The following is a 24,881-nucleotide window of genomic DNA, read 5'->3' as shown; positions in this document are numbered from 1 at the left end:
AGGCTCAGTAGTTATGGCTCATGGGCTCTATTGCGCAAGCTCGGTACTTATGGCACCCAGGCTTAGTTGCTCCACGGCATGTGGGATCTTCCCGGACCAGAGATCGAACCTGTGTCCCCTGCATTGGCAGGCGAATTCTTAAGCACTGTGCACCAGGGAAGTCCAAGACAGATATATTCTAGTATCTCTTCTAGTTCTTCGGACTGGGCTTTATGTTCTCTTGAGAACTTGGATCTAAAGGACTACGGGATTCCTTAGAACAATTTTTAAAAGGCTAGAGTTTCACTTCCAGCATGACAATGTGAGGAGCTCTTCAGACTCACTACCAAAAAAAAATCAGTAATAATTACAAAAGGACAGCCATTTAAAGTCTCTGGACGTGGTCCTGGGTGCATACAGCAAATGAAGAAATATTTATTTAATGAAATCTCCTAAAGCTCAGTGAACCCTGAGGTGTTTGATCCAGGACCCACTTCTCCCCTCTCCCCTCCCAGCTCACCATAGTGGAAACTCTACTGCAGACTGGTGCAGCCAAGAGCACAGGGTTCCTCTCCCCACAGATCCCAGGTAGAGGGCTGTCTTCCTAGGCAGGGCAGGATATCAGCATTTCTCATCCTGACCCCGGCTACCTGATTCTGAAGCTAAGTTCTATGCAAGTGTGGTCAAAAGGTGGGGGACTCCTTTTTTTTTCTGCTCAGCCCCAATTCATGGGATGGAAGCTCTGCCTTGGGCATAGAGGCTCTGAGAATACTGGGGCCCTAATTCTCCTTGTCCCAGATCATAAGGTGGTGGTTCCACACTGGGAGAGACAAGCTGAGAAGACCTGAAGCTAAAACCAAGCAGGACCCTGCAGAGCCTTCCTAGGTACAAAAGCCCCTCTGTGTCTCCCATTTCTTGTTTGTAGAAAAAGGGTTTGGTCTCCTAGGCCTTCCCAAAGTTCCAAAGAGCAGGCACAAGCAGTTATTAATTAGGGAAGTGAGGGAATGCAGAAACACAGGAAAAGCAGTCAAGAAACAATAGTTCAGCAGTAAAACAGAGGCCTACTTCCTCCTCAAGGGATATATACAACAATCTGACACATATCTTTGAGTTGTTCTGCAGGGACAAAGACTCCCACCCAGGCTGAGGATGGTGACTACATGCTGACCACAAGCATAGAGACCCCATACTGGTTGGAACCAGGTTGGTGAGTAAGATTCCTGAAACACCACCCTGTTAACAACCACCAACCAATCAGAAGAAAGTCATACCCACTGCAACCCTCACCCTGAATGTTGCCTTTAAAAACCTTTCCCTGAAAGCTATCGGGGAGTTTGGTTCTTTTGAGCATGAGCTGCCCATTCTCCTTGCTTGGTGCCTACAATAAACGCTGTATTTTCCTTCACCACAACCCAGTGTCAGTAAATTGTCAAGTGGACCCTGCTTCAGTTCAGTATCACTTAAATTATCTTCCTTAATAATTTATTGATGCTTTCTTTGCTGATTTTTAAATTGTTATTAGATGGACAGCTCTATCTTTTTCTGTAATAGTTTCCTCGGTGCTGTTATCAGATATGAACACTTGGCTGAACGAAGCATAGCTTAGACCCACTATGGTCTTTTTAAGAAAAGAAATTCTGGTAAAATATATATGACATAAAATTAATGATTTTTACCCTTTTTGAGTGTACAATTCAGTGGCGTTAAATACATTCACCCTGTCGTGTAACCATCCATCTACAGAACTTTTCATGTCAAACTGAAACTCTTTACCCTTTAAATGATAACTCCCCATTCTCCCCTCTTCTGTAGCCCTTGGTAACTAACTACCATTCTATTTTCTATCTCTAAGAATTTGACTACTCTAGGTATCTCATATAAGTGAAATCACACAATATTTGTCTTTTTATGTCTTATTTATTCACTTAGCCTGTTGTCAAGGTTCCCCATGTTAGAACATGTAACAGAACTTCATTTTATGGCTGACTAATAATCCACTCCATTACATTCATATACCATTATTTTGTTTATCTGTAGGGAAACAAAATTTGCCACCCTAAAATGTCTCTGGCATGTGGATTATTTCAAGCTGAAAACAATCAAGGCCCAGAAGACTCAGGAAGAATTTTTGACCTTCCCCCTAAGTGCCTAAAGGAATTTAGATAGAGGGCCGATTACTGGAATAGAGCTATCACCAGAGATGTCTGCAAAGAACATGAGCTAGATGTGGTGGGGGAAACTCTTAGAGATCACAGGCCACCCTGTGTCCCACTGTCTCTGCAGGCTCAGAAAACATTTACCAAACGTTTACTTTGCCATCTCCATGTCAATTGCCTTCCTCCCTTTGAAGTCCCAAATCACTATTCCCAAATCCTCTTCTGTCTTTAGCTGAAGGTGGTATTTAAAGTGAGGGTTTCAGGGACTTCCCTGATGGCTCAGTGGTTGGGAATCCGCCTGCCAATGCAGGGGAGACAGGTTCGAGCCTTGGTCCAGGAAGATCCCACGTGCTGCAGAGCAACTAAGCCCGTGCTCCACAACTACTGAGCCTGTGTGTCACAACTACTGAGCCCGTGCTCCTAGAGCCCTTGCTCTGCAATAAGAGAAGCCATTGCAATGAGAAGCCCACACACCGCAACAAACAGTAGCCCCCGCTCACCACACAACCAGAGAAAAGTCCACACGCAGCAAGGAAGACCCAACGCAGCCATAAATAAATAAATACAATTTAAAAACAAAGTGAGGGTTTCAGTCATTTGGGTGAGTTACTCAGTTTTCCTGGGCCTCTCCCATGTATACATGTTATTTAACTTTTGTTTGACTTTCTCCTGTTAATCTGTCTCATGTCAATTCAATTCTTAAGCCAGTCAGAAGAACCTAGAAGGGTAGAGGAAAATTTCTTCCTCCCCAACAATCCATTCATCTGTTGATGGACATTTGACTTGTTTCCACCATTTGGATATTATAAATAATGCTGCTATGAACATTGGTGTACAAATATCTGTTCAAATCCCTGCTTTCAATTCTTCTGGGCATATGCCTAGAAGTGAAATTGCTGGATCATAAGGTAATTCTGAGTGTAATTGTTTGAGAAACCACCATACTGTCTTCCACAGTGGTGCATCATTTTTGCATACAGTGATTATTATGTCTTAAGTTATGTGAATCAATCCTTCACTATAGGAAATTGATACTTGGATACACTGAACCAATATGGAAACATATGTCTCAGCTAAAATTGTATGATGTATCACAGAGTTGTCTACTAACACTTCTAATAACCATGCTGATTAGCTGCCGGTCTCTATAGCCTTAGGGGTGTGTGTGTGGTGTAGTGGAGCGGAAGGAAGGGTGTTGGAGCAGTCAGAAAAGAAGCAAAAATAATTCCACATCCTGCAACTCTATTTCAGTTTGGCTTTCTTGACACTGAGTTTTGGAGGGAATGAATAATAAGGGTGGAATAAGAAGGAGAGAAAGGTAGAGGAGTGTGGTAAGGTTAGATGGTAGGACTGGATCCGTCTGCTGTTTCTTAACTACTTGGTGTGAAATTAATTTCAGTGAGACAGTTTTCCTTGTTCCCCCATGTCATCTCAGATATTCTCACAGCCTATTTCCTTTCTAAGCTAGTATAATTTAAAGAGTATGCAGTTGACTTATAGCCTTTGAACAAATTGAACCTATAGGCAAAATACAAATGTACAAGGACTTAAACATTATGGGAGAGAGAGAGAGGGAGAGACTGAAATACTTTATCATTTTATTCTTCTTTCATCAGATCAGTCGCCTCCTGAAGCCATGGGAAATCACAGTGCTTTGGTACTTGGAGAGAGGTGAATGCAGAGGCATATCTGCAATTTTTATTTCTGGTGGGATTTTCTTCAAGACAACTTTACGATCTTCCCCATGGCAAAGCCTTTCACTGTGATTCAAAAACAGAGAGTCTTCCAAAGGGCCAGCATGGATCCCACATGCTTCTGCATGCTAAAAGAAAAAAAAATATGCTGTATATCACACCAAAAATCACTTTATTAGGGACTTCCCTGGTGGTGCAGTGGTTAAGAATCCGCCTGCCAATGCAGGGGACACGGGTTCAATTCCTGGTCCAGGAAGATCCCACATGCCGCGGAGCAACTGGCCCTGTGCACCACAACTACTGAGCCTGCGCTCTAGAGCCCGCGTGCCACAACTGCTGAGGCCCGCGCTCCGCAACAAGAGAAGCCACCGCAATGAGAAGCCCGCGCACCACAGCAAAGAGTGGCCCCCATTCACTTGCTGCAAATGGAGAGGACCCTCGTGTGACGATGAGGACCCAATGCAGAGAAAAATAAATTAATTAATTTTTAAAAAACCCACTTTATTAGATTGAGATGGAGGTTGCCCAATAGTTTTTCTAACTGTTCCTGTTGAGAAGGAAGGTCTAGTGGGCAGAGCAATATCCCTTTTTCAAAAGCAGTGCTCTCTCACTTGTGTCTTCCGATCAACAGGAAGAGCCAGTGGTGTGGGCTGCAGACTATAAACTTGGAGTCAGATCACTGACTTTTAACTTCACTAGTTTTGTGTTCTTGTACAAGTCATTTACCTACCGTGAGACTCAGTTTCCTCAAACATAAAATGGGAATTATTAAAGGATTCTTTGAGTGTTGAAGAAAACATTCTATGTGAATGAAAAAACTTTCGCCAACTACTACGTAAAAGAGCTACACAGTATGCAGCTGCTGCTGCACCCTGCTGCTGGATAGATAACAGCTACTTAAGATTCTCTTAGTTGTACATCTATTTCTGATTCTTTGATACTGCTGAACAGCAGTCTGGCCTGGTCTTGGGGTGCCGCTCCCTCTCTCCTATGCTGTGTTCTTGTTTTTATGTTGTTAAAGAGCTATATCATCAGGAAAAATGGTAAAATGAAAAGAAAGCATAGCTAGCATTTATTCAGTGCACATTCACTTCACTGTAATTCTCATTTAATTTTCACTTTTACTCTGTATGGTAGAATATTCCATACACCAGTTGCTAATTATATTTTTTAAGTTGTTAGGAACACTGTTAACTAAATTGGAGAAGTGAAATAACAATGAAAGAATTATGCTGACTTACAGCTCTAAAGAGTAAGGGCAATACTAACAGAAATGTTTTGATGCATTCAAAACAGTTCTTCATTATTGACTTCAACTCAAAGTTTATACCCTATAGTTCTAGTAAATGAAAAATATAAAGTCAGTACTAGTATTGTCACCATGCTAAAGCTACTTAGGACATTGAAAATGACTTGATAAGCCACTAAGTTACATGAAATACAGCCCAATATTAAGATATTAGAAAGTCTTAATAACCATACAAATTTGATGTTTAAGTCTGGTATTTGAATCATGATTTCCTTAGTTTCATATGTGTTTTCAAAATATCAGATAAAAATACATATAAAATAATCATCTCAAGGTAAATGGCAGCCTCATTTATTACATTGTATGTATGCATTTTATAAGAAAATAATTGAGCCATATTTTTATATTTTGTATATAATATTCATATTTTGTAATATCTCTGTCTTCACAAAGTACATTCTTATTCAACATTAATTGCTTATCCTTTAGAAATTTGGAAATTAGTTATATAAACACATTTCTTCCTAGGAATCCTAACATGAAATCTCCTCTTACTGTCTGATTCTTACAAAATATTATAATCTCCTTTAAAGAAACAACTTACCTTTTCACAAGTGAATGGTCAATCAATCTGAATTTGGAAAATGTTTTGAAACTATTGACTACCGAATCAGAGCATTGAGTGAGCAAGGAGTCTTATCTGTAAATCTAGCCAAACTGTTCCCATAGCTCTCAACCTGAGTGTGCAGTACAACTGTAAAAATACACGCTCTGTAAAGAACAGACTTGTGGTTGTCAAGGGGGAGGGTGGATGGGGGAGAGTTGGATTGGGAGTTTGGGGTTAGCAGATACAAACTATTATATATAGAATTGATAAACACGGTCCTACCGTATAGCACAGGGAACTATATTCAATATCCTGTGATAAACCACAATGGAAAAGAATATAAAATATACATATATATATGTATAACTGAATCACTTTGCTGTACAGCAGAAATTAACACACTGTAAATCAACTATACTTCAATTAAAAAAAAATACATGCTCTGTACGGTAGCTTTAATGTTAATGGCGCCTACTTCTGATGAACTTAACAGCTGTGAGTTGCCATTATGTAGAGAAAAAGGTAGACACATATTTATGAAATCTTTTGGTTTATCTATTTTAAGTTTGTAATTGGGTTATTTGAATAGATATTGCTATTTAACTTTTGTTTGCAAGTTTATGTGAAGGCGCATCAAATAGTTTTTGTCAGAACAGAATGGTGGTTGTCGGGGCCTGGGAGAAGGAAGAAATGAGACAAAGGGTACAAATTTTCAGTTTTAAGAAGAATAAGTTCTAACGGTCTAATGTTCAGCACAGTGACTATAGTTAATAATACGGTATTATATACTTGAAAGCTGCTGAGAGTAGACCTGAAGCATTCTCACTGCAAGAAAAAAAGAGTCAACAATGTAAAGTGATGAATGTGTTATCTTGATCTTGGTAATCACTCCACAATGTATAGCAAAGCATCACGTTGTATACTTTAAAGGTACACAATCATATTTGTCTATTATTCCTCAATAAAGCTGAAAAAATGAAAAATAAATTTCAAAGCAGCTTTTGTAGAGTTATATATGTCTATTCACAGATATATTAAATAGTATAGGTTTTTTATTATAAATACCTATAGGAAAATACCTTCAGATTCACATTCCTGAATTTCATGTTCTGTTTCCAAGGCATTACATAACGTCTTGGGATCATCCCATGCTTTAATGAAAACCGTGGCAAATGAATCTCACCACACCTGAAGATTAGGAAAAAGCAAGAAGAAAGGATATATTGTGAGCTAAATTCAATTATTTTAGCTTCATTTTACGGAATGGAAGCAGCTGTGTCTGTGAGGTTTGGACCCTCGCAGATGCAGCACAGAGCTGTGTCACTGTTTGAGGCTCACCTAGTAGATAACCAAGCCATTAAATCCCCGAGTATCACCAAGATCAAGAGTCTGGCCTGGGTATCTGTAGCTCTAACTGCACGCTGTCCTTTACAATTTGCTCATGATGTTCATTTTGGCCTGACTTTATGGGGGAAGACAGCACACCATGACCTACCTCAGGCCTACTCATTACCTAAAGGAATCACTGGCCACTCACAAAAACCAGTAACGAATTTAGCTTCTGAATTTAGTACATGCCCTACACTCAGGTCAGACTTGCTTTCTCTGCACACACATTGTTTTGTTCTGGAACATAAAGCTTTCTATATAGATGCCAAGGGGAAGCACAGAATTAGCGTCCTCATCTATGTAGCTCCCAGATTGAAGGCAAAGAAACAAAAAACAAACAAAGAAACCACCCCAAAACCCAGAACCCTTAAATCCTCACTTATTAGCAGGCTTAGATGAATTCTCATTAGAACAGTTGTTGGTGAGTTTAGGTAAGATAGGACAAGTGTCTTTGCCTGAAGCCATCACTGCCAGTAGTGACAGGAATTCTCATCTAGAACTTCACTAGTCTACTAGTCTAATTATGATGTCATTGCTGCCTCAGATCTAACAATGTTTTGCTAATTTCATAGCAACCCATCGCAGTTACTTTAGAAGTTAAGAGTGTGGCACTTAGAGCTATTTTCGGTGTTTTAGTACACCTTGAGTACACCATCATTCTTATCACGAACACTTAAAAAATAAGGATGCTTGCAGATATATTACAAATTTGACAGATACTAGAAAATATACTGGACTAAAGAATTATTATTCACAAATAATCACTTCAAATTAACACTATTTACCCTTAGCTGATTTTCCTCTTTACATACTGCACGTGGTTGATATGTGTCCCATTTGTTTCACCATTACTTAGACACACTTCAAGGTGTAAATCAAACTTGCCTAAACCCAAACCAATCCAACCCATTTTATCTCCTAAGATTTGAGTTATATCGCAGAGTATTTTAGGTAACAAAACTCATTTTAATAAAGAAAGGTTATGAGTGAGGATGAGCACCTAAATTACTAGGCCAGAGACATGGAGGGTTATTACTGCTAATACTCCTAGCCAGAAGGAGGAAAAATGTTAGGCTGAGCAGGAAGAATGACTGCAATGTACACTGCCTTGGTGAGAGTATTAACTGAATACACATCCGGCAACAGTCTGGAGAGAACTTTCTAGATCTGGATAGTCAGAAAGGTTTAGAGAAGAGTAATGTTAATACACAAAACTTTACAGAACCTTAAAAACTGAAGCACTGGTTTCTATATATAACATTAGGATGTACTACAATCCAGAAATCTGGTTTGCAAATGTTAAGGAAATAACAATTGATGAAAACAATCCGGGAAGCGGGGAATGAGGGAGGAGCAATCCATTGAAGATGAAGTAGCCTGAGGCATTAATGTCCCTCAAAAACTGTAACTTTCACTAGAAAAATTAGCAGTATTTACATGAGTAAGTGGCATTTAGATTTCTGAATGTTGATTACCTTTCCTGATATACTATACCTTTTTTTTTTAATTTTTTATTTATTTTTTAAGTAGTGTTTATTTATTTTTACTTGTTGACAGTTCGCTTTATTTATTTATTTATTTATGGCTGTGCTGGGTCTTCGTTTCTGTGCGAGGGCTTTCTCTAGTTGTGGCAAGCGCGGGCCACTCTTCATCGCGGTGCGCGGGCCTCTCACTATCGCGGCGTCTCTTGTTGCGGAGCACAGGCTCCAGATGCGCAGGCTCAGTAATTGTGGCTCACGGGCCTAGTTGCTCCACGGCATGTGGGATCCTCCCAGACCAGGGCTCGAACCCGTGTCCCCTGCATTGGCAGGCGGATTCTCAACCACTGCGCCACCAGGGAAGCCCTACTATACCTTTTTTTTTTTTTTTTTTTTTGCGGTACGCGGGCCTCTCACTGTTTTGGCCTCTCCTGCTGCGGAGCACAGGCTCTGGACGCGCAGGCTCAGCGGCCATGGTTCACGGGACCAGCTGCTCCGCGGCATGGGCATGTGGGATCTTCCCGGACCGGGGCACGAACCCGCGTCTCCTGAATTGGCAGGCAGACTCCCAACCACTGGGCCATCAGGGAAGCCCTACTATACCTTTAAAATCACCTTACATAAAATAATCTCAGGGACTGTGGTGATCATTTTACAAGGCATAAAAATACTGAATCACTATGTTGTATACCTGAAACTAATGTAATATTGTAAATCAATTATACTTCAATTTAAAAAAATTCTTTAAATAAATAAATAAATGGTTAAAAAATCTCAGGGATAATGTTTAAATACTTACCTATTTAAAATGTTTCTTTCCTAGGTTATAGCAATTTTATGAAAGAACATTTGAGATTAAAAAATAAAATCACTTGAAACTCATTAAGGACTGCCAGAACTCCACTTTTATTTTTGCATTCTTTACGAAAAAAACGTAACCAATTACCATTTCCTTTTCTTTCCCTGCTTACTTAGCTTCAACATCAATGATCATGTATTTCAGAAACTACTGAAAGACTTCAAGTACACTGCTGCAAAGAATAGCTAATAATTGCTCCCTACATATTTTTGCTTAATCTATTTTGTAAACTGTAGTCAACTCCTGGAACATCTTAAGTAAACTACCTTTATTTCCTTAAATAAAAATGAATAATTTTAAACATCATGCAGATGAAACATTTTTAATACCTAACTTCCTTAACATAAGGTAAAACAGTCTTAGGCAGGCTGTCACTTGGAATTTTTTAAATGTCATGATAATTATGCAGGTATGGATCATATTCAGTATTTAACATATGACCAAGGTAACTAATAAGAGGTCAAAAACAAAGTTAAAGTTAAGCACAGATACTTCTTTGAAAAGCTTCTGATGTTTATTTACTTCTGCACAAACAACTTAAGTGGGAAGAGCCACTAGTATAAACCTATTTTTAGTCTCTATTATTAAAACTGCTTAAGAGTTCTTAGAACACAGAAAAACTAAATTTGAATGCATTTGTAATAGCTTAACAATTTAGGTCTTAGGATCTTTTAATGGAATGTTTGAAACCAATCATAATTCACTGCAAAGATAAATCAGAAAAAGAAAACAAACTTTTGAATGCTATGTTATAATGACCTGGACAAAACTGATTATCAACTAGTAATGATTAGCACATGCAATAGACTGAGAAATTAAATCCTCTGCTATATACTTTTGTCAGACATGAGAAAGTTTTAAATGTTCTTATTGCATTCATCTCCCACATACTCAATTTTATTTAAGACAACAGTTCTCTCCAGATTTTTGGGTTTATCAGTGCAAAGTAAAATAAAGCAATCTCAGTAGAAATGGTTTATTACAATGTTATCTTAGAAAGGCTTATTTCTCAAAATGTCCTAAAAGATGTCCAAATCATGAGAATGATCAACCTCAATGGCTTCCTCTGCATCCAACTTTGTTTCTCCGTGTCCTTCCTGTGATTCATCAAGAGAGGCCAGGGCCTCATTTGTGTCACTTGCAAAAGTCTCTCGTGATGTATCATCATCTTCTAGAAAATTTAGGCTTTTAATAGCTTGTTTCATCTTTTTTCCCAACACTTGTGTTCTTCTCTTCTTAGCAGCTTTTTTATTTTCATATTCCTTTTGATTTTCAATGTAGAAAATGTCCTACAATAAAGGAACAACTTTAGTAAACAAGAACTACCATTTATTGAAAGCCTGTTGTAAGGCAGACTCTTTATATTATCTCCATTTTCCACACACAAAAAATATTAGATTCATAATTGAACACAGAGTCCAAGATATTTAATAAATCCTCATTGCAAGTTGAGAGGATGAAGCTATGATTCAAACTCAGCCTAGTGTTAGGTCTAGGGTCCATGCTTATTATACCATATACATCAATCTATAAATGTTTTCTAAATAGAAATATACAGTAGAAAAATCATATTGTTTAGGATTTAAATAAAATATATTTTATCACAACAAAACAAAGTCTTTGGTATAATAATTTACTAACTCTGAAATGTCATCATAACCACATGTTATATGCTAAGAAACTGGCCAGGCCCGAACTGTGTGACTAAATATGATCATGTAACCTACACAACGCAAGAAAAATTCCAGCCCTTAAACACTGCTGTAATTAACATGTGAGACTGTAACTCTCTGCCAAAAACTTTTATCACAAGGCATAAAAATGATATAGTCAGCACTTGGATTCCAGGGTGCCAGAAAAAGGATTTTATAGTATGAAAATATGAGAATCTTCTACTACAGGGTTTTTCAAGTATGGCACTACTAAAACTGCAAACCAAGGAATTCTTTGTGTAGCAGTCTGCTGTGGGCATTGCAGGATGTTCAGCAGCCTACCTGGCCTCTACCCGCTAGCACACCCACCCCACCGCCAAACGGTGACAACCAAAAATACCCCTAGACATTGCCAAATATCCTCTGAGAGGCAAAACTGCCAGTGAATGAGAACGGTTCAAGTAGAAAATACATTTCCATTAAAACACTACATGGAAAAACAAAATAACTTCTGGGAACCTTGATACAGATAGATAAATATAATTTTAGAGGGTACAAAAAAAAAGGTCAGGGATCTAAAGAGAAGGCAAAAATGATGATGCTAATACAAAAAAGATTCAAAGATTTAAAAGAGAAGCTAGTACAGGCAGGACACACTTTTCGACATCCTATTATATTCTAGGAAGTGACTCTTAAAAGCTGTAGCCAAGGGCTTCCCTGGTGGCGCAGCGGTTGAGAGTCCGCCTGCCGATGCAGGGGACACGGGTTCATGCCCCGGTCCGGGAAGATCCCACATGCCGCGGAGCGGCTGTGCCTGTGAGCCATGGCCGCTGAGCCTGCGCGTCCGGAGCCTGCGCGTCCAGAGCCTGTGCTCCGCAACAGAAGAGGCCACAACAGTGAGAGGCCTGCGTACCGTAAAAAAAAGAAGCTGTAGCCAAGTCAGTTCCTATTACATTCTTAAAGTGCATAAAGTGTAAATCCCTTCTTGTTTATAAAAAACATTATGGAGGATGGTGAGATAAAGGGGGCCCTCTGCTTCGCTAAATAGTAAAAGCAGCACATGGAATTAGCAGAGGAAAGAGTAAGGAACCCCGAAATGAATGCAATAAGGGAAAGCGTCAGAATATGAGAGCTTTGATGAAGAGAAGGAATGAACGTGTTTGCTAAAGAAATGAGGATGGGGGTGGAGAAGGAGGGTACATATGTGAGAAAAAAGCGCAGGAAGGACAAAAAGGGTGAATTCAGAGGAAAATGAGGCCAGCTACCAATTCCTGAATGAGCACTTTTATGTGCCAGGCATTACGCTGAGAACTTGACACAGGTGTGAACTCTTTTCATTCACACAAGAACCTTATGAGGTGGGGATTATACTTGTTTTCAGATGAGGAAAGTGAGGCTCAAGATTAGAGCCAACAGGTAAAGGTATAAAGTCTAAACTCATAAATGATTTCTTCAAATCCATATTCTTAAACCTTAAACCTTCGCAAGAGTGTGATAATTCACAATTTTTTCAAGAGTCTACTTACCTTCAAGTGGAGCAATAGTAGAAGTATTTTCATTTTATATGGAAGCACATCCAAACATCTTGATAAAAACAATTCTAACTAGTACAATGCTTGGCAACACTAAATAAAATTACGAAGTTCCCCTTTTCCCTCCAAATATGGCAATCCTTATTAAAAAGGAATGTCATTCTCATGGGTTACGAATTTAAACAGAACTGGGATGACCCAAAGAAATGTCTTTGTAGCATATTATTAATGTTGTTACAACAAATGCAGACAACAGATAATCTGAGAGCAACTTTTTTCTCCCATCCATCTCTTTGTATAATTAACTCTGCAAGTTAAGAACCTGAAGTGCATACTATTTTCAGAGGGAGAATGTTATAGGTGGACTTATTAACTTTTTTTTTTTCTTTTAAACATAGTCAATTTTATTCTCCTTAAACCACAAAATAGAGTCTTTGGTTGTAAAAACACCACTAGCTACAGTCTTGCCAGGACGTCCTGGCTGGGGAGGGGGCAGTTAGCTGGCAGCCAGAACTCCTGAGGGGGAGACCTCTTTAAAATGCTGACAGCCAGGTGGCGGGGCCCCCACACCAAGTCGGGGGAAGCACCCCGACCCTCTAGGAGGGCACTGGGCCAGGCCCCGGTGCCGCAGCCGCACGGCGCAGCAGCTGCTGCACAGCACCACCTCCTCAGGGTCCGCGGCGCCGGCAGAGGGCCTGCCCAGAAGCACCACGGCCACCTCTCCATCCTCCTCCAGAAGACCGGGGCTCAGAGATGGCTCTGAGGACCTCAGCTCCTCAGCAAAATCTGGGGACAAGCGTCCCGGAGAGGTGCTCGTCTGGGGGCTGAGGTCTTCCCAGGGGGTCGGTGATGGGGTGGGCGTGGGCGAGGGGGCCTTGGCCAGGCACCCCAGGGGTCCCCGCTTCGCAAATTAACTTCTAACTATTCTTACTTTTTCTTTCTTCACCAACTTTGTATTGTCTAAAACAAATTATAAGGCCATATACCGAAACAAAATCAAATGAGAACAAGTTGAAAACAAGCCCACTCAGTTCAGTTTTGGCTTCCAAGTTCTACAGACTGTGATTGTTAGCAATACAGTGACTAAAAGAATAATTATAACACCATTATTTGGATGGCACATGAAATTACCTATAATAAAATTATATCTGTCTTAGGCTTTTCCCTCTAGTAACAAAGATAGTCAATCCACGCACATACAGAAAATTTGGTTAAAAAAAACCCAGAAAAATCTTAAAAGACAAAACATTTATAATCCCTCACAACAGACCAAATCATTGGTAATATTTTGGTGCTTTGACTGCCAGTCTATTGTCCCATGCCTCTTTTTCTCTATAAATTTGTACCTTGTCGTTTTAAAAAATTCAGTTATTATTGCATTTTCTAATTTTCTTAAAATTGTTTCACAAAAATAGAGGCTACAGGATAGTTGTTTTATGAATGTCCCTATTAGTCAACATTCCCCTATTATTAGATACTACAAACGTTTCTGTTTATTATAATGGAATGTTTCTGGTTGTTCAAGATAAAAATCTACTAACATTAAATCTCCTTCTCCACAATGTGTTAGAAGAAATGAATTTCAAAGATAGGTGATTCAGGTCTTCCCTGGTGGCGCCGTGGTTGAGGGTCTGCCTGCCGATGCAGGGGACAGGGGTTCGTGCCCAGTCCGGGAGGATCCCACATGCCGCGGAGCGGCTGGGCCTGTGAGCCATGGCCGCTAAGCCTGCGCGTCCGGAGCCTGTGCTCCGCAACAGGGAGAGGCCACAGCAGTGAGAGGCCCGCGTACCACAAAAAAAAAAAAAAAAAAAAAAAAAAAAAAGATAGGTGATTCAATGAAAACAGCATGGGTTTGAAGTCAGAGTCCTTCCTGTGTGATCTCAGACCTATCCTTTTTATTGCCCTGCATTTGCATATCAGGGTAATACCCAATGATAGTGCCAGGCTGATGGTGAATAAATGTTATTTTCTTCTCTCCCGCTTCTGGAAATTGTCCAAGTTTAGTTGACAAACAGCTTTTCTAGACATCACTTTATTTAACTCCTTTATAGGAATATTAAATAGGCAGGACACATATTAAAGTCCTCACTTTATAGATGAGAAAATCAAGGCTGAGGGAGAATAAGCAATCTGCTCATAGTCATATAATCACTAAATGGCAAAATTAAGATTAAAACCTAGATTTTGAATCTTAGAGAATTCTTTTCATCACATCATGCTATATCTTTGAAAAGAGTCACATTTTGCTATCTAACAAAGACCCAAGAAGAATGTTCCTTCTAAGTACACACTCTGATCAGGGGTTATACTGGGGGAGGAGGGAGAACATCATTAAGGTGTAAGCTCTGTTCTACCACTTAAAAGTTGTGTTCCCAAGGAAATTCACATTGTTATAAATTTATTATCAAAATAACTGTTCCAATGAGGAAAAAAGTAGTTACAGAGCAGAGATTTCAAATGTGCAACAGTAACATTTCCTGTAGGAATTTCAGTAACAGATTTTTAAAAAAATGACTAAAAGTGAATAGCCAGAAAAAAGAAAAAAACATTGAGTAGATGCAAAATATGCTCACATGTAGCATCAGCTCAAGAGAAAAGGTTTTTATTTTTCTGTCATCATCAGCATTACATTAGTACGGCTAAAGCACATTCCTATGACCTTTATCACCCACTGTTATAATAAAGAGAATACAAAATTTCTCAAATATTGTAGCTGTGTTGCACATGTGTACCATCTCCTTCCTATGCAAGAAGACAGTTCTCAATTTTGATCACATGTGCTAAATGCGAGTCATGTTCCTTAATTAATAAATTAAAAGGTAACTGAATTCTGAGCTGTGAAAAACCCACAGTGTATAAGATTTCCCATATGACATTCTGGTAATACAAAAATGATACTAAAATGCCTGGCTTCCAGTTTGTGAGGAATGAACAAAACAAATGTGTGAGCAGACAACAGAAGGTAGTATATTCTATAAGAAAGCCATAATGGACTCATCAAAAGGTCTAAATCATGGAGAAAAATGTAGGATTAAACAGATCAAAAGACATGTAACAAATGGGATGTGGAAATCTAGATAGGATCCTGATTTGGGGAGGAAAAAAGCTAGAAAATACATTCTTGGGACAATTCAGGAAATTGGAATAAGGGCTAGATAGATACTGGGATGATGCTATGAAACTGTTCTTATTTTTCTTAGGTGTGGCTCTGTAGGATATTGGGAGATGCTTGTTGAAGTAATTAGGGCTGAATGTCATGATGTTTGCTCCTTATTTCCCAATGGTACAGAAAAAAAATTGTATAGGTAAAGTAAGAATGTCAACATGTTAACCACCCCTGAACCTAGGTGAAGGATATATAGGTATGCATCCTGTTGCTTTTTCATCTATTCCACGTTTGAAATTTTTCATTAATAAAAAGTTGTAGGAGTAGAAAAAAAAAATTACATGCTAAGAGACCAGGAAAAATTGCCATAAAAGAAATCTTGACCTTGGCTCTGAAAGGGAAGAAAATGAGGAGGCAGAGCTTTACCAAAGGCACAAGGTTTACTTGAAAAGAGACAATGAAAAATTGGTCAGTACAAGGCAGAGAAGGTAACAGAGATCAGTAGAAAATGAAGCTAGAGGCTGAGTGGGAGTTAAATTATGATGGATCTCAAAAGTCAAGGACATTATTGTTTCTACCTTAATTTGTTCCTCACTGATACTAGGAGTGTTCTTCAGGAGATTCAGGAAAACTCCACCTGGTGTTCTTCTTCGACTACCATTCTACAAAAAGGAACAGAAAAATGATCCTGTGAAGACTCTTCCAATGAATGGTCAAAGCAACTTTTAGAGACATTCCTAAGGAGATATTAAGGTCTACAGTACCACTCCAGTTTAACTGCAGTGTCCTTCTCTCCTCTCCAGACTTCCATTTGCTCTATTTCTTTTCCCATGGCATGTATCACTTCTTGGCATACTTGAAGATACTACATTTATTCTTTACAGACTGTTTCCCTCCCACCCCCTACTACAACATAAGCTTCCTGTGTCTAGAACAGTGCCTGGCACACAGCAATAGAGAACTGTACAAGGAAAAAATGCATGCACCAAAAGAAAGTGAATTTGGACTTGCATCTTCCCAACATTCAGTAGATTTCCATTAGCTCACTGGTTTTATTACTACTGTATTATTACTACAGTATTAAAATTTTGATATAGGGAATTCCCTGGCAGTCCAGTTGTTAGGACTTGGTGGGTTCACTGCAGGGGCCCTGGATTTGATCCCTGGTTGGTGAACTAGTATTCCACAAGCTGTGTGGCACAGCAAGAAATTAAAAAAAAAATTTTTTTAAAGTAAAATATTGATATAATCTATAACTTCGTGCTCAACTGAATGAAAATCTAGGTACCTTAAACAGTGACACAAACAGGGATGCCAGTACATTCATGATTATTATAATTTGTTTTGTTGTTAACTTCTGGAACCTATGTTCACAAGCTGTTTCCTCACCCAGTGCTATCACTTCTAACTGGTTTCTTTTCTCTCTATTTCCACAGCATAATATTTAGTCTCTTGTGATGTTATTATTCAAATTCATGAGGAACAAATAAGAAGGAAGCCATTCAATCTTCATCCTCACCCTGTGCTGAAAGCTCAATTAAATGAGATCTGCAAAACCATTCATTCTATGGGATAAACTGCTACTGCTTGTGATCTGGCCCCAACCAGAGAAGTGCTCTTTATGCCATTCTGGAGCAATGAAGTATTTTTTAACTGTTTTTTCATTTTTGCTTCCTCAACCCCAGAAGCCTCTTTAGACATTTTGTTCCCTATTCACTCCTACCACCCATGAGATTTTAATACTCACAGATATACTTTATATTTATCTGTCCTTTTTACATAACAAGATTTTTGGTTTTTTTACCCCCAAGAACCAGTTTCCAAGAATGCATGAATTGGGCTTCACTGGAGGTGCAGTGGTTGAGAATCTGCCTGCCAATGCAGGGGACATGGGTTTGAGCCCTGGTCTGGGAAGATCCCCCATGCCGCGGAGCAACTAGGCCCCTGAGCCACAATTACTGAGCCTGCGCGTCTGGAGCCTGTGCTCTGCAACAAGAGAGGCCGCGATGGTGAGAGGCCCACGCACTGCAAAGAAGAGTGGCCCACACTTGCTGCAACTAGAGAAAGCCCTCACACAGAAACGAAGACCCAACACAGCCATAAATTAAAAAAAAAAAAAGCATGAATTAAATGAGCCAAAAGTAACATTTCTTTTTAAAAAAACAAAATAAATTTATTTATTTATGGCTGCATTGGGTCTTCGTTCCTGCGTGCGGGCTTTCTCTAGTTGTGGCAAGCGGGGGCTACTCTTTGTGGTGGTGCGCAGGCTTCTCATTGTGGTGGCTTCTCTTGTTGCAAAGCACGGGCTCTAGGGCACGTGGGCTTCAGTAGTTGTGGTGCATGGGCTTAGTTGCTCTGCAGCATGTGGGATCTTCCCGGACCAGGGCTCGAACCCGTGTCCCTTGCATTACCAGGCAGATTCTTAACCACTGAGCCACCAGGGAAGCCCCAAAAGTAACATTTCTGCTCACCACCACTAACTAAATTCTGGGCACTGTGGTAAGTATATGCATTATCTCATTTAATCCTTATAATAGAGGATTAATCCCATTTTATAGCTGAGACTGAGGTCTGAGAAGTATCGATAATTTAGCCAAATGTCACATCTAGTAAGCTGCACACCCAAAATTCAAAACCAGGTACCCCAAATTCCAAAACCCATATTCTCAAAATCTGAGCTTCCAGTTCCCCCCTCCAGACCTTTCTTAAAATTTCAGCCTTAATGAATCCTATAAGAGATCTGTTGTTGACTGCACACTAACAGGCTACAATTTAGGTATATTTTTTATAAGTAAAGTATTAATTGCAAAAACTGACCATACTGAATTTTTAAATTTTTTTTATACATTTATTTGTTTTTTATTTATTTTTATTTTTGGCTGTGTTGGGTCTTTGCTGCTGTGTGCGGGCTTTCTCTAGTTGCAGTGAGCGGGGGCTACTCTTTGCTGTGGTGCACAGGCTTCTCATTGTGGTGGCTTCTCTTGCTGCGGAGCACAGGCTCTAGGCACGCGGGCTTCAGTAGTTGTGGCGCACAGCCTTAGTTGCTCTGCAGCATGTGAGATCTTCCCCGACCAGGGCTCGAACCCTTGCCCCCTGCATTGGCAGGTGGATCCTTAACCACTGCGCCACTAGGGAAGCCCTGAATTTTTAAATTATTAATGAAGGTTTTTTAAAGTCTGAAACACACTGTAATAATTTATAAATAAGAGAACCAACAATCAGAGACAAGGGCATTTTATTAAAAAATCACATGAAATAATACAAAAGCAGAAAGAATGAAGCAGTTAGTCTTACCATTATAAAAAGGCCACCATTTTGTTCAACTTCAGCAGTTTCCATCAGAAGTTCAATTGCCTTTTTGTTCCCAATTATCCTCACTACTCGGGCTATCAAATCTTTCTTTGGTTCCTGCAACCTGATGAGGAACAAATGAAGTAATATTAAACTTTTTATTTGTTGCAAAAAGTTGAGGAAATCAACTTTTTTAGTTGATTTAGCTAGGAATCAATTTAGTTCCTAGCTAGAATTAACTTCTCATTCTAATAACATTTGCTTTCCAAAATCCCCAATATTTAACCTTGGAATCACTAACATGGAAACATTCCTATCTTGGGTCACCCAAGGAGATCATAACCTCCAGGATCCACCTCAAGTCTCATAACTGGCATCTTCACTTTGCCTTATTGGATTATGGCATATTTCAAAAGAAACATGCACACATAGCAAGGGGAATGCAAGCCTAAAAGCAAAAGAAGATACAACCAGTCTACTCTCATCAAAACAAATAGCAAACATATACCATGCTTTCTAAAAGTTAGCTCTCCTAACTCTAGAGATGTCTAAAAGCTTTAAAATGGATTGGATTTTTCCCTCATGGGCTCCCTGCCTCAGAACAAGGAAATAGCTAATATTTACCAAAAGCTTATTATGGGATAAGCACAATCCTAAGAACTATACATGCATTATATCTCAGTTAACTCTCTCAACAACCTTATGAAGCAGATATTATTATTTTCATTTTACCACTGAGAGGTAAAAACTCAGGGAGCCTAAGTAGGTAGCACTTCTGACATCAGAGCCCATACTCCATAGAGATGAAGGAGCATTAATATTACAGAAGTCTTACCAGTTCCCTAACCAGCCCTGGCTTCTTTTGTTTCTTCTGCTGTGGAAAGAGCAGTAGACTAGGAACAAAGGGGCTAGACTTTAGTTCTAGGTCTGACACTTATTAAATTTGTGACTTTGAGCAAGCCACACAACTACCGGGCCTCAGTTTCCTATTTGTAAAGTGAAGGCTTTGGTTTACAAAATCTCGAAGTTCCTTTCCAGAACTCAAATTCCAAACTCCCTCAGTATTTTAAAAAAATCCAGTATGAGTATTGACAGGCTTGCCTGGAAAGTAAATACTTGTTTTCCTACTAGCTATATTACTCTTGAACCTTACCTGTTTTCAGATTTGTGACACTGTTCACTAGTGATTTAGAGCTAATAAAAAAGTAAGCAAAATTTCAACTTTTTATTTATTTATTGACCTCCCCGGGCGGCTTGCAGGATCTTAGTTCGCCGACCAGGGATCAAACCCGGGCCCATGGCAATGAAAGTGCCAAGTCCTAACCACTGTACTGCCAGGGAATTCCCAAAATTTTAACTTTTAGTATTTCTTGTTAAAAATACATGAAATGGGCTTCCCTGGTAGCGCAGTGGTTGAGAGTCCGTCTACCGATGCAGGGGACACGGGTTCGTGCCCCGGTCCAGGAAAATCCCACGTGCCGCGGAGCAGCCGGGCCCGTGAGCCATGGCCGCTGAGCCTGCGCGTCCGGAGCCTGTGCTCCGCAGCGGGAGAGGCCACAGCAGTGAGAGGCCCGTGTACCGCCAAAAATAAATAAATAAATAAAAAATACATGAAATGTAAATTTACCATACATCAAGCAACTCTACTCCTATTTACCCAAAAGAAATGAAAATCTGTGTCCAAAGATGTGCACGTGAAAGTTCATAACAGCATTATTCATAATTTCCCAAAAGGGTAACAGCCGATATGGATGTGTGCATATGCGTGTGCGTGTAAATAAACAAACTGTTGATTCCTGCTACAACATGGACGAATCTGAAAAACACTGCAGTAAGTGAAAATAGCCAGGCACAAGAGACCCCATACTGTGATTCCATTAACATGAAATTTCCAAAAATGCAAATTGATAGCAACAGAAAGTAGATTAGCAGTTACGTGGGAATAGGAACAGGAACTAACTTTAAATGGGCACATGGTATGAGGGATCTTATAGGGTGATGGAAATGTTTTAAAAGTGCTTTATGGTAATCGTTGTACAACTGATAAACTTACTAAAAAAATCAACACTTGAAATGGATGAATTTTACCACATGTACACCATGCCTCAATAAAATTGTAAAAAAAAAAAAATTCATGAATGCTTGAAAGCACTCCAAAAAACCTACATGATTTAAAAGGATATGTTTTTACCTAAAGAGTTCTATAGCACTAAATGGAAAGAGTTGCTCAAAAGTTCATAAAAATCTGCAAAATTATTCTACCAGGTCGGCCCAAATTTAAGAACACCCAGCTATATTCATATAACCACATAAGCCTAGAGTTCATGCCTTGAATTTAAAAATTTCAAAAAGGAACACCATTGTCAGTGTATTTGGAATCTGTGTTATTTCTCATAAATGGAAGACAATTGGTCAAGTGCTCACTTGTAGACAAATTTAAATACTCACCTAAAAGAAATTTCATCAGCCACTTTCTCTTGAGAATCGTCCTCTGTGATCTCATATCGGCCTTTATAGTTCATTTCTAGTCTGTCTCCTAGTCTGTCTTTGACAGGTCGTTTCCTTTTGAGATGACCTTGCCCATTTTCCTCCTCCTTTGATCCCGTTTTTTTGCCACCATGCATATATTCATCTAGCTCTTTGTCTAATTCTTTTGTATGCTCTTGGGATTCCCTCTTAAGTTTCTTAGCAAGCAAATAATTGTATGTCTCGGATTCTCTGCTTCTGTCAATAGTGCCCTCCATTCCCAAGATACCAAGTTCAGTGGCCACTGCATCTTGATTCTGTTCCTGCAGCACAGCACCCCATATGTTGTTAACCTTCTTCCCTCCAGCAATAGGCGGTTTCTGGCTGCTCTGGCCAAACTGAAAAGGCTCTGGTTTGGAAGGAGTGTTAAAACATTTTTGTCGTTTGCGCTTCCAGAGAGAGCTATCATCATCTGAATCCGAAAAACTCTCCTCACTTGAATCCACACTTTTAACAGTCCGATAATGTGATACCGGAGCACACACTGTTGCAGTACTCTGGAAGGGCCTCACTGCACAGTCCCCACCTAGTGCTTTCTGCAAGTGAAAGAAAATACAATCAATTCCATAAAACACATTAACTCCACACACCATGTGCTTTTTTTTTTTTTCGGTACGCCGGCCTCACACTGTTGTGGCCTCTCCCGTTGCGGAGCACAGGCTACGGACGCTCAGGCTCAGCAGCCATGGCTGACAGGTCTAGCCGCTCCGCGGCACATGGGATCTTCCCGAACCGGGGCACGAACCCGTGTCCCCTGCATCGACAGGCGGACTCTCAACCACTGCGCCACCAGGGAAGCCCCACCATGTGCTTTTTAAAAAGTTATTTAGGGATTCAGCTGGACCATTTTGAAGGAGAAATGATCTTCAAAGATCTCTGAAACCAACTGAGGCCCTGCATTTCTAAAGGTCTACATGGAATTTCCTTTTTTTTTGCCTGCGCCGTGCGTCTTACAGGATCCCTGTTCCCTGACCAGGGATCGAACCCGGGCGGGCAGTGAAAGCGCCAAATTCTAACCACTAGACCACCAGGGAACTCCCTGGAATTTCCATTTTAAAAGCCACAAATTCATATTTCTATATAGCTAATACAGCACTTAGTTCTAAGACCCCTTTTAAAAAATTTCCAAAGCTTTTAATTCTCACCTTTAGAAGATTTTCAGTCTTTTAAGTTATTGTCAGAATGTTTGAAAATGACATACACGACGTTACTAGCAGTTAAAACAGAACTTGTTTTCTTCCTTTCCAAAGATGCCTGCCATGCATTTGATTACATCAACTGTCTTTATATGGTTTTGTGACTATGTTCCTTTTAGACTAGACAGTAAACTCCTATGTGTAAGAATCTCCGACAAATTACTTTTAAAACTGCAGAGTCCGTGGCATTAAGTTTACAAGTCATGGGTCAATCTATGTAAAACAAACTGAAAGAGACTGAAAAACAAAATATTTTGGTACCGATTTCCTAAGAAATTTCTACGCAAAAGGAATCACCTTTGCTTTTTCAACTAAACATTAAACAAAGTATTTGTTAAGTTCCTAATATGTGCTAGAAATGGGGGTGGGGTATTTTAAGTCTAGAAGGTAAGTCTTCCTATTTTGAAATAATAATGGCACTAACACTTGTCAGCCATTACTCAGGCTCCACTGAATCCTGACAGCCACCCTATTACTGTTGTACTATTATCATTCCTATTCTAAGATGGGGACACCAGGCTAAATGACCTGTCAGAGGTCACACAGTGGCGGCGCCAGGATTCGAACGCGGGTAGACTGGCACTAAAGCCTTCTCAAAAGAGCTTGCTACTCAGTAGGGCGGCCAAGACAAACGCCTGCTTCGAAACCTGGGAAGCTAACACAAAACCCAGTGCCACATTATGGCATGACGAAGCTAGGTTCCAGGGGAATATGGAAGACCAGGCCTCTGAGCAAGTGATGAACTTCATCCCTGGTCCTCACTCCCTTTCTGCTCAGCGTGCACATGAGCGCCACAGGCTGTTTGCGGGCAGAGGTCCCCAGGTTCTACATTTTCGGCAAAAAAATGCCCTTCCGAGACAACCTAGCGGCGCCGAAGTGGGGAAGCCCGTAGGTTTAGAAAACGAGGAGCGGAGCACTGGAGGCGGGGAAGAGGCAGCCGCAAGCCCGCCTCCGGGACACAGCCCGCCTCGCGGAACCCGCTTCGCAGCGAGACGCCGGGCTAGGTTCGTACGGCCTCCTATCCCCGCAACCTCCCTCGCTCCGCGCGCCGGGCCGCGGGACGCCCGCCCGCCCCTCACCCTCCCCGCCGCACCGGCTCGCGCGCCGGGCCCGGGGACGACCACCCCTCATCGCAGCCCGGGCTCCGCGCTCCGCGCTCCCGGCCCAGAGTCACCCGCACCCCCCTCCGCACTCACCGGCACCTGCAGCGGCCTGTCGCTGGGTGCCACCGTCATGTCGGAATCCGAGTCAGAAAGTTGCCCATCTTCCATGTCGCCTGCCTCCTGCGCCTCCTGCGCCATCTTCCCGCGGCGCGGTGCAGCGGGCCGAGAGGGCACTTCCGGCGGGGCGGCGGGCTGGTCCGGCTGGCTCTGACTGGTCGGGCGCCCCCGCGAGGGGGGCTGCTCCCGCCCCGGCGGCCGGTGGACCCAGACGCCTGGGTCGAGGCTCGCAGATGTTGCGTCATCATTGCAACCCGCTCGCTTAACGCTATTCTGGGAGAATGAGTCCTCGGCTGCTGCGGCACTCTGGCGCGTTCCTTACCGACCTGTTTCCGGCAAACTTAAAGATGCGCATGGATGGCAGCCATGAGGAATTTTTCCCCTGGCCTCACAACCCTCGCCTGGATGCTCTGGGCAGGCCTTCCTGCTTCCATTCTTTCTCCTCTGTGATCCACCGTGCATGTAGCTTCCCGGGGAACCTTCCAGACGGGACGTGAGGTCACCGCCCTGCTCAGACTTTCCAGGGCTTTCCTCCGCACGATAAGGCTTGAGTTCTCAGCACTGCCAGCAGAGCTGCGGGTGTGTGCCTGTCTGGTGTCCCCCCTCCGGCTCTCCAGCCACGCTGGCGCTGCTCACGTTGTTCCTCTGGCACCCTTTGTCCTTTCCCGGCCCAAGGGCTTTGCAGTTGCTGTTCCCTCTGCCTGGCTGACTCTCCAACACCCGACACCCCGTTGTCGCACAGGCTATGCTGTCTCATGATTCAGGATTCTGATTAAATGCCACCTTCTCAGAGAGGTCTTCTTCAACCACCCTCACTAAAACAGGGTCTCTCCTGTCACTCTCAAACTCTTTTTTTTCCCTCATGGCATCAATAGTCATATGTGTATTTTAAAAATTTTTTGTCTGAGCTCCCCACTAAAATGTCAGTTTTATTCGCTGTTGTTTCT

General features: G+C 41.1%; 2 protein-coding genes across 2 annotated transcripts; both read right to left on the bottom strand.

Annotated features, from left to right (window-relative positions):
* Positions 1-3,747: 3,747 nt before the first annotated feature.
* On the bottom strand, positions 3,748-7,551 carry SPMIP10 (sperm microtubule inner protein 10; the record flags this gene model as incomplete). The annotated part of the gene is made up of 3 exons (XM_079917003.1): positions 7,454-7,551; positions 6,765-6,873; positions 3,748-3,957 (listed from the first exon to the last, which is right to left on the bottom strand). Exons 1-3 carry the CDS (start codon positions 7,537-7,539, stop codon positions 3,748-3,750), a joined length of 405 nt encoding a protein of 134 aa, XP_079773129.1. The 5' UTR covers positions 7,540-7,551.
* Positions 7,552-9,445: 1,894 nt separating this feature from the next.
* Positions 9,446-24,215, bottom strand: PHAX (phosphorylated adaptor for RNA export). Its single transcript, XM_079918906.1, has 5 exons — positions 23,911-24,215; positions 21,441-22,054; positions 18,996-19,116; positions 16,280-16,363; positions 9,446-10,700 (listed from the first exon to the last, which is right to left on the bottom strand). The coding sequence occupies exons 1-5, from the start codon at positions 24,013-24,015 to the stop codon at positions 10,431-10,433; spliced, it is 1,194 nt and encodes a 397-aa protein (XP_079775032.1). The 5' UTR covers positions 24,016-24,215; the 3' UTR covers positions 9,446-10,430.
* Positions 24,216-24,881: the final 666 nt, after the last annotated feature.

The sequence above is a fragment of the Stenella coeruleoalba genome, assembly GCF_951394435.1.
Source record: "Stenella coeruleoalba genome assembly, chromosome: 3".
NCBI classification, from domain to species: Eukaryota; Metazoa; Chordata; class Mammalia; order Artiodactyla; family Delphinidae; genus Stenella; species Stenella coeruleoalba.
The sequence above is the reverse complement of the archived record's forward strand: the minus strand, read 5'-3'. Positions and strand labels throughout refer to the sequence as shown.